Raw genomic sequence first — 9,514 nt, 5'->3', positions numbered from 1 at the left:
AAAAATGGCGGCGACAGCGAAATACTTCCTGTCCGTACAGCACGACGGGAAATGACGTAAAAAAAATTTCCCGCAGCATGGCGGAGGCGGGGATCTGGTCTGAGCGGTGATGTTTGGAAATCCTTCCTGGGTCTGATAGACAGGTCAGTAGGGGATTATTATAGAGGATGGTAATACTGGTTTATTATCATATTAGGGGGACTACAAGTCCCAGCAAGCCTTGTTAACCACAATGAGACATCAACTTTGCCAAACTTTATTGACAATACGAACATAATAACACTGCATGGCCACAAAATGGGTGTAAATCTGGTGTCTGTCCCCATAGGAATGTATTATCCCGGCCCTTGTTGTGGGGCGCAGTATATGACGTCTGTGCCGGTGTTGTGGCGCGTTACCGACGCATTTCCTGCCGCCATATTGATAAGTTGTATGTAGATGTGTCCTAGAACCGGTTTTTATTTTTTTCATGCCTGTTTGGGAGGGAGTGCACCTCTGTCGTCCATCTCTGCTCACATTATCCGCGGAGAGCGATAAAACACCGTTTCGCAACCGCCCGGCTCGGAGAAAGCTCTGATCCCGGTCCTTTACTTACTCATGACAAGGAGCGTGCGTTCCCCTTGTAGCCGCAGTCGCCAGCGCTACCGATCACCAGGGCTAGTGTCACTACGTGGGCAGAAAAATCCCCTATACCAGTAATGTGCCCTGACCGGAGCGTACAGGTCCGACACTGCGGGATGGAAAGGGATGGCAGTATAGGTGAAAAATAAATAAACCCGTCCATGTGGGATTTAAAAAAATCAATAAAAATCAATATTAAAAAAAGTGAACAACAAAAGCTGATATATATATATAAGACACATTACTTTTTAAAATAATAATACATTTTACTAAAGGGAATCTGAAAACAGATGAATGCCGCCTGTGGAGGAATCAGTATAGCGCCGATATTGCAGCCATGTATGAAACACTGCAACATTTCGGAGACAATGTCCGACTCCCATAGACTGTAGCCACATTCAGACGTCTGTATACGGACTGTGATGTACAGACTGACCGCCGGTCTCCCGATCCGAGCGTGTCAGCCTCGTGTTAATATATGGAGCTGTGAATACACTGATTGTGTCACACGAGCGGCTGAATGAGGCTTGTGTGTATAGGAGAGACCCGTCAGTCATGGGGCAGGGGGAAGGTGCCAGGGACTTTCCTCTAGGACTGGTCGTTTAAGGCACTTAACGCAGCAGCATAGCCTCATTCACACTTCAGTATTTTTCACATATGAGAAAAACGGACTAGTTTTTTGGTCAGTGTCAACAATTTTTCTTGTACGGGGAGATATAAAGTTTCTCCACATTCTCCTTTCTGTGAAAATCAGACCTCATTCAGATGTCATCAGAGTGATGTCTGATTTTTCTTCATAGACCATAGACTTGCGTGGCCGATTTTGTTCCTACTGTCTTTGCAGTTTTCCAATGCTAGGGAATCCCCACATGTACTCAGGCTGGGTAGTAGCTGTAAATCATTCAGCTGCTGCGATGAAAACTAAATCTCTGAGCACTAACAAATACCCGGAGATCACCCGAGCGTGCTCTGCAAAACCTGAGCAACGAGTATACTCGCTCCTCACTACTTGTGACATAATGGAAGGAAAATGAGCTCTGGAAGTGATTAGCAAGGAGCCCGGATCTCACATGATCCCGTCTATCCACTACATGGAAAGACTGAAGGGTTTGCACAAGAAGATCTGGGGTTTGTTCTCCAAGATGTTTGTAACAAGCTCCCTGCCGAGTTCCTTCAAAATCTATGTGTACTGAGAGGAACGGATGAAGGCAAAGGGCAATCACCAGATATTGATGTGATTTAGAATTCTTTTTTGTTCATTCCCTTAGAATTTTGTTGCTATAAATGAATTATTAAACTGAACCTGTCACCAGAAAAAACGCTATTATTCTGCTGATATAAGGTTATTGTGCAGGATTGTAGCATTACTAACCTGCCTGGCGCCCCCACACTTAACCAAACGCTGCCTGGAGAAAATTAACTTTATCCTCCCCGGTAGCGTTTGCGTTTTCAATCACAGGGGCAGCACCGACACGGGTTCAGTCACTGCTCTGAGTATACACATCGGCGGCTGAAACCGTATCCCTAGCCCTGACTGATACTGGCTCTACAATGGGACCACCTGTCAGTCAGGGTCAGGGACGCAGTTACAGCCTCTCTGTATGCTCAGAGCTGTGACTGACCATTGCCTGCGACTCCCCCGTGACTCAAATTGGAACGCTGCCGTGAGGAATAAAGTTAATTTTCTCCACGCAGCATTCGGGAACCTTCCTGGCTCAGGGGAGATTAGTAAAGCTATTAACCTGCAGGTTAATAGCGTTTTTTCTGGTGACAGGTTCCCTTTAATTATTGTCTAGTGTGCCCTTAAGGCGATTAAATATGTAATTTAACTTTGGGCTGCTCTTTTATCTGGATCTACTAATCCACACGTCGTTTTCTCGGTTAAACTTCCCATGCTACCGGGGCTGATTTCTGGCCCCATATAATCCCATTAGTGGAAAGGAGTTATACCTAACGAGGAACTTGTGGCAGACCTACCAAGCTGGCAGCGCTCTGTTTCACTGGTGCTAGTGAAGGGGCCTCTCAGCCTGTCAGGGTTGTGAGTGAGTTTGGTGCCATGTCAGTGACTGTGGGGGCCACATGCTCTCACTCCCCGTGCCTTCCTGGGCCTGTGTGGACAGGGTGCGCTTGTGTAAAACTGTACCAAGCTGACCTTTTGCGTCCCCAGGCGATGCGGAATGTCACGGTGGTGAAAGTGAGGAGAAAGCATTACGTGATCGTCTGACATAATAGTGATGTCAGGCGAGGTGTGAGTTCATCACAACAGGGTATAAATCCTGCGATAGTGGAGCAGTCAGTTAGTTCTTTATTTTTTTCTGTTGTAGGCATGTCAAGCAAACGCAACGAGTCCAGTATCCGGTCTTCATCGTCCTGCGAGGATAGAGGTAATCTATAGTTTATTACTCATCCAAACTTTGCTTTTACTTCTTCCCAGTGTCCGCCATATGTGTACAATGCTTGTCGGGTGCTATTAGATGTATTTAGATGAAGGTGCCCACTTCATTCACGGCAGCTAGCTCTGATCGTATTTAGGTACCACTATCGGTCACTGACGGCAGCATATAAGCAGCTTGGCGCACGTGCCCACCAAATCCCATCTAGCCTCCAGCATGTGATTTCTGAGTGTCAGTGGGATGCCATAGCAGCCGGTTGTCATCGGATGGCGCCTTTTACTGTTTTCTTGGCCTTCCAATAAAGACCAGTCTGTGATAGGGCTGCATCATTTTCTCTTGTATAGTGCAATACTACTGTGTTGCTCCTTATGGATCGAGCAATCAAATGATCAAACATTCAAGTTCCTCTGGGGACTTAAAAAAAAAACAAAAAAAACATTTGAATCACCTCACCTCCAATTTTTTCCGTGTAAAAATAAAGAAATTAAAAAATTAAAGCCTATTTGGTATAACTGCGTCCGCAAAAGCCTGGTCGATCAAAGTATGTTTAACCTGTACAGTAAATGACCCCCCCAAAAAAATATTAGAAGCAGCAGAATTGTTGGTTTTTTATTTGCCGTACATCTGTAAAAAAGCAACAACAAAAAAATCTACATGTATGATGCCAATAAAAACTACATTTTGTCACTCAGAAAACAAGCTCTCACGCAGCTCCATTAACAGAAAATAAAAAAAAATGTCAGAAAGTAGCGTCAAAATCAGTTTTTGGGGTTTTTTTTTGCCTTTTTTTTTTTTTTTTTATTGTCACCACTTAAATTTATACCACTTAAATTTATATGTAAAAAATAACTACACAAGTTTGGTATTGAAGCAATCAAACCAGGTCATTTTTACTACAGGAATAACCATTAAAACAAAATCCCCAATTTTGTGTTTCGGGTTTTTTTTCCACCATTTCATGGCAGTTGAAATATTAATGTGAACAGTCACTTCTGTGCTCCAGATCTGCAGTGATCTTGGAATTTAGAAGAATTCCCAGCAAGGAGGTTCAACAAAGATAAAGTCTAGTGACTCCGCTAACCAATCTGCTTTGTTAAATTTATAGGCATTGAAGATTAGATATAGGCTGCTGGTTGATGGGGGTCTTCCAGCATCGAGCATGGAGAGGCGCCCATCTCTGAATGGTTTCCTCAGTTATTGTGCTGGGCGCCTCTCCATGCTCGATGCTGGAAGACCCCCATCAACCAGCGGCCTATATCTAATCTTCGATGCTGGTGGGTCTTTCCATGCCTTATGTCAGATCACATATCCCTTTAATTGGGGCTATGCGCTCGGAGATTTGATTATAGGGGCTCATAAGTGTTTGCGATATGAGGGGATGTGACTCTTAGAGTGTCTTCAGACATCCATACAAATCTGTCCAAGATGGGATCACAATGCCGTCACTGGCCAGCGTTGCCTCCCGACCCGAGCGTGACCATTTAATATAAATATATGAAGCTGTCACGTTCGGGTCTGGAGACAGCGCCTTCCACTGTGTGCATTGTGGTCCTTTCTCGGACCGATTTGTACAGATGTCTGAAGACACCCTTTTGGTATTGTTTGCTTAGATTCTTCTTTCTATGTTTCTCAGGGAGAGAAAAAAATAAAAGGAAGCGCAGCCGGAGCAGATCTCCTTCTGTGTCTTCTTCCTCATCTTCATCGTCTGGTTCATCTTCCTCATCATCTTCTTCCTCACGCTCCTCATCATCTTCCAGTAGCAGAAGCAGCTCCAGCAGTCAAGGTAGGTCTATTAGACTTTATTCATAGACACAAAGCAAATGTTTGTCACCGTCCGTTCCGCCATTACTGCTTCTCTAGTAGTGGTTTCCCAACTACTAAGGCCCTGAGTAACATGTTACCTGTTTCCCAATGTTCTCAAATTTCTCCCTCTGCACCTAATCTGAGAAGTACAGACTCCTATCACCTGTGTAAACCCATTCCCTTGTCTAAGACTTCTCTCGTGCTGCACCTCCTCTCTGGGATGCTCCTCCTCATCCTGTGAGACTATACATCCATGTACAAACCTTGTGGCGGACTCATTATCGTTACTGTTCACTGAAGCCTACCCCAATGTCTACCTAAAAACCACTAGTTCCCCTGTGTCTCTCCTATAGCTGTCCCCATCCTCATTATGTTACATTACCAGTTTATTAATGGGAACCACTCCGCTGATTCTGGCTGCCTCAATCACAGATTGGCTCTGTTATCGCAGCCTTTTATGTTTTATTCTGAAGCTTTTCACAGAAAGCTTACTTTGAGAAGCCGGCTGCAGATGATGGGTCTCAAAAGACCAGTTTGAGGCTTTTCCCTGCTTCCCCCCCCCCCCCAGACTGGCAGGTCTCATCTTATACAAGTATATAGAGAGACCTGTCAGTATTGAGGAGCCGGGAGGTGCAGAGAACCCACCAACTTTTCAAAGTATCATTTTCTTAAAAATTCTGCAGGCAGCTTTCTAAGGGCAGACAGTAAAAGGTGCGACCTTCTGGAAAACAAAAGTCAAAATGATCGGACTGGAAAGAGTTTGCTTTTCATTATTATATACAGTAATGTTCAAAACGCTAGCAGTCCAATATGACTGACCAGATTAATCACTGTTTTTGGTCTAAATTATATTATCACATGTCAAACAATTTACCAGTTGTGGTGCAGTAGATTCTAAAAAACAACAGACTCATGATCTTCATGTCTTTGAGTCTGTGTATTAGAATAATTAATTCAAAGGCGGTGAGATTAAACTAATACCAGTGTGGAGATCAATTAGTGAGGTCAATCATTCTGTGAAGAATCAGGTGTCCCTTATTTAAGGGTTAAGGCAGGACATGATGTACATGCATTTCCCCTGGAAAGCCTGAGAAATATGGGTCGTTTGAGACATTGCTCAGAAAAACAGCGTACTCTGATTAAAGAGTTGATTGGAGAAGGTAAAACTTATAAAGAAGTGCAGGCAATGGTCGGCATCTAAAAGGATCTCTAATGCTTTACAATGGAAAGCCAAACCAGAGAGACGTGGAAGAAAACGGAAGACAACCATTCTAATGGATGGAAGAATTGCAAAGGTTCAGCCGATGATCAACCCCAGACAGTCAAGTGTGAAGCTAATCTCTTAGCAAGAAGTCCCCGCGAAGTCCCACTGTTATAAAAAAGACATGTACTGTTTGCCAAAAGAACACATCAACTGGCCTAAAGAGAAACGGAGAAACATTTTGTGGACTGAGAAAAGTAAAATTGTTCTTTTTGGGTCCAAGAGCCGCAGACAGTTCATCAGACAACACTCAAACTCTGCATTTATGCCGCAGTACACTCTGCAGACAGTGAAGCATGGTGGAAGCATCAAGATATGGGCAGGTTTCTCTTACTATGGTGCTAGAGCTATGTACCGCACACCAGGGATCATGGACCAGTTTGCATATATTACAATACTTGAAGAGTTCATGTCTTCTGCTGAAGAGGATATGCCCTTGAAATCCTGGTCTGGAATAACAGGTGACGAGCCAGAAGTTGGTTGACTCTATGCAACGTAGATGTGAAGCAGATCTAAAAAAAAAAAAAACTGCTGGTAACAACTAAATACTAGGTTAGGCTACGTTCACATTAGCGTTTTGCGTGTTTGCGTCGGGCGACGCAGCGGCGACGCATGCGTCATGCGCCCCTATATTTAACATGGGGGACGCATGGACATGCGTTGTGCTGCGTTGTGCGACGCATGCGGTTTTTTTTGCCGCAAGCGTCGGACGCAGAAAACGCAACAAGTTGCATTTTTCTTGCGTCCAAATTTCGGCAAAAAACGACGCATGCGTCGCAAAACGCAGCGTTTTTGCGTGCGTTTTGGTGCGTTTTTATTTGCGTTGTGCGTTGCGTCGGCGACGCAGCGGCGCACAACGCAAATGTGAACGTAGCCTTAGTGACTCACAGGGATGCTAAATCCATAAAAAAAAGTCCACACAAAAAAGTCCATATTGCGAGTTTGTAAAGACAAATGCAGACACTGCTATTTTTTAGAACAGTCCAATTTTTAGTTATTTTCTGTAAAGTAGTTAAAAATTATATACATTTCTCCATGTTTTGAATGAGAAAACAGTGTGCAATGTTCCAAAAATCCTGGAAATAAAAACTAGTGTAAAGATTTTGTGATTAACTCATGTTATTGAACACACTGCTATTATTTTGAACATTACTGTATGACGTTTCAGTATTTGTAGCTTTGCCAGCAGGGGGCAGTCTGCTGTCATGTATTATCAGCCCATTAATGAATGGATACATGGACGGCTGCTCGAAAAACTTTTCGTAGAACTCCGTTTTCCTTACATTCATAAATGTCTAGTGTATTAAAATAACTTTTTTCCTTTTTTTTTTTTTTTTTCCTTTTAGATTCTGGGAAAAATAAATCCAAAAAGGCATCCAAGGAAAAACACAACAAAAAGGTAAAGTGCGTTGTTTTAATCAGCATTATATTGTACCATTGTATCATTCTTTTCTGATTTAATGTTGTAATATATCTGTAAATCTGTTTCTGCTTCTTTATTCTGATACAAAGCTCCAAATCCTCTGCATAAAGCTACATAGATAATTAAGTTCCGGATGACCACCATGCCGATCGGCTGATTACCATGAGTGACATGGACGGCACGCCTGGCAATCGGCTGATTTTATTTATTTTCCGGGGAAGCAATAATATGTAGAGTGATAGGGATGAATCGAGGCCTACTTTCTAGAGCCGCTCTTTTTCCTGACTTATAGAATAGGGTCTTCCCCTTTAAATAAGGAGTGGATTTGGAGCTTTGTATTAGAAAAATGGACTTAAATTATGAAATAATAGTAATATATTTAAGGTCGGACTTATACTTTAAGCCTGACTTGTCCTTAGCGCTCGTTATGGCATTGCCCTGTTTTACTGATTGCAGCAAAAAATGAAATGGTACAAAAACCGTCACCTCTCAGTTGTAATGCTCCATGCAGTAAATGTGCGTCACTAGCACATTTCCCATGTCGTGAAACTGATCACAAGGTATTGCCAAGTCATCGGCTGTGATCTGGGAGAGCACTTGACAATAACTGTAAAATTTCCATGCGGCGCCCCCCCAGAGGGGACACGGAGCCTATTCAAAGCAGCGTGGCGTCTGTGCCATACACGGCAGGTCCTCCACAGTCAGACAGTGTTTGTGTCCACTATTGCCAAGACATGAGAATCCTTGGGTTATACATGATGAATTACAATAAAAAAAAACCTTCAAAAACCATCAAGTATGTGCCTGAAAATGAGTTCTATTGTATCAACAAAATCAGAAGAATGCTTCCTTTTCAGTCATTCTTATTCTGTGTATTTGCTTATTCTGTGCCGAGAGCCGACACGATGGCGTCCCGTGTGGTTTCTGGAAGCCCCCTACATCTACCGATCACAGCAGTCATGGCTGACATGTGCGCCGCTTATCTTTTTTTCCGCTATTGTCTTTGCGGAGAGATCCATGCTGGTGATTCAGCTCTCTGCTTTTTCTCTACTCTTCGAAGCCTGCACATCGGAAAAGATTCTGCATAGATCTCATAGGATAACTTTGGAAGCTTTTGTCATCTCTATGTGTTTTTCAAAAGGCTCAATGTTCTGATACGATTATCTAGGAAAACCAATGTAGTCGCTGCTTTCATTTACTACTAATCCACAAAATCGAATAGATCCTGAATGGTTGGTTGCAAGAGACTTTTGGTAAACATTTGGATGCGCAGACAACTTTTCTTTGCCGGTTTTACAGTATGGGTGAAGAAAAGTTAATTGTTCCTCTCCCGACTTTCACAAAATGCGTTTGCATCAATTGCTTGTCAGTATCTGCGTTGCATACCCCCCCCCCCCCCCCCCCCCCCCCGGTGCTTAAAGGGTTACTGCAGCACGGCCTACTAAGAAACAAAAAGTATACAAAAAAACTTTTGATGGAGTAAATTGTGCCAAAATTGTAACAAGGCACATGCATTATAATTTGGCACATTTGGGACTGTCCTATAGTTAGGTAATAAAATAAGACAACTAATTCCAGTCTTACACATCGGATTTCAGACCGTGATGGCTGGGTCTCCTGATCTGAACCCATAGGAGGCTTTCGAGTTTAGGTCCCGGAGATCCACGTCCGGTTTCTGCTCAAGATTGTGAATGTTGGATGTAGGAAAATTGCCTACGAGTTTTTGGAGCAGAAACTGGCTATGTCCACACAGGGTTTTTGGACATGGGTAAGTCCGGTGGACGAAACGGCATATAAATTCAACAGGATGGAAAAGGGAGAGGAAAGCCCTAAAGGTAGGGCGCAAGAGATGGGCCACCTCCTGACACCAACCTGTGCCTGTCCCTAAACTCCCCTAATGCCATATGTGGGTCCTTCCCCCCGCAGTCACAAGCCTAGTCCCTGATTGTCACCTCATTGTACCCTGGTTAAAGGACGCTAGCTTCACCACTGCAGACAGGGGAAGAGACAAAC

The 9,514-nt window shown here is 43.5% G+C and overlaps 1 protein-coding gene across 4 annotated transcripts in view; it reads left to right on the top strand.

Moving 5' to 3' along the window:
* The first annotated feature begins 52 nt into the window (after nt 1–52).
* LOC138681222 (uncharacterized protein DDB_G0280579-like) overlaps nt 53–9,514 on the top strand; it is a 29,334-nt gene continuing 19,872 nt past the window's right edge. For all 4 annotated transcript variants that reach the window (XM_069768547.1, XM_069768546.1, XM_069768545.1 and 1 more), the window contains exons 1-4: nt 53–143; nt 2,946–3,005; nt 4,648–4,797; nt 7,425–7,477. In XM_069768547.1, the coding sequence (XP_069624648.1) occupies nt 2,948–3,005; nt 4,648–4,797; nt 7,425–7,477 (261 nt within the window). In that variant the 5' untranslated portion in view covers nt 53–143; nt 2,946–2,947. The remainder of the gene's footprint in view (nt 144–2,945; nt 3,006–4,647; nt 4,798–7,424; nt 7,478–9,514) is intronic.

Source organism: Ranitomeya imitator, chromosome 5, assembly GCF_032444005.1.
Source record: "Ranitomeya imitator isolate aRanImi1 chromosome 5, aRanImi1.pri, whole genome shotgun sequence".
NCBI lineage: Eukaryota > Metazoa > Chordata > Amphibia > Anura > Dendrobatidae > Ranitomeya > Ranitomeya imitator.
The sequence above is the reverse complement of the archived record's forward strand: the minus strand, read 5'-3'. Positions and strand labels throughout refer to the sequence as shown.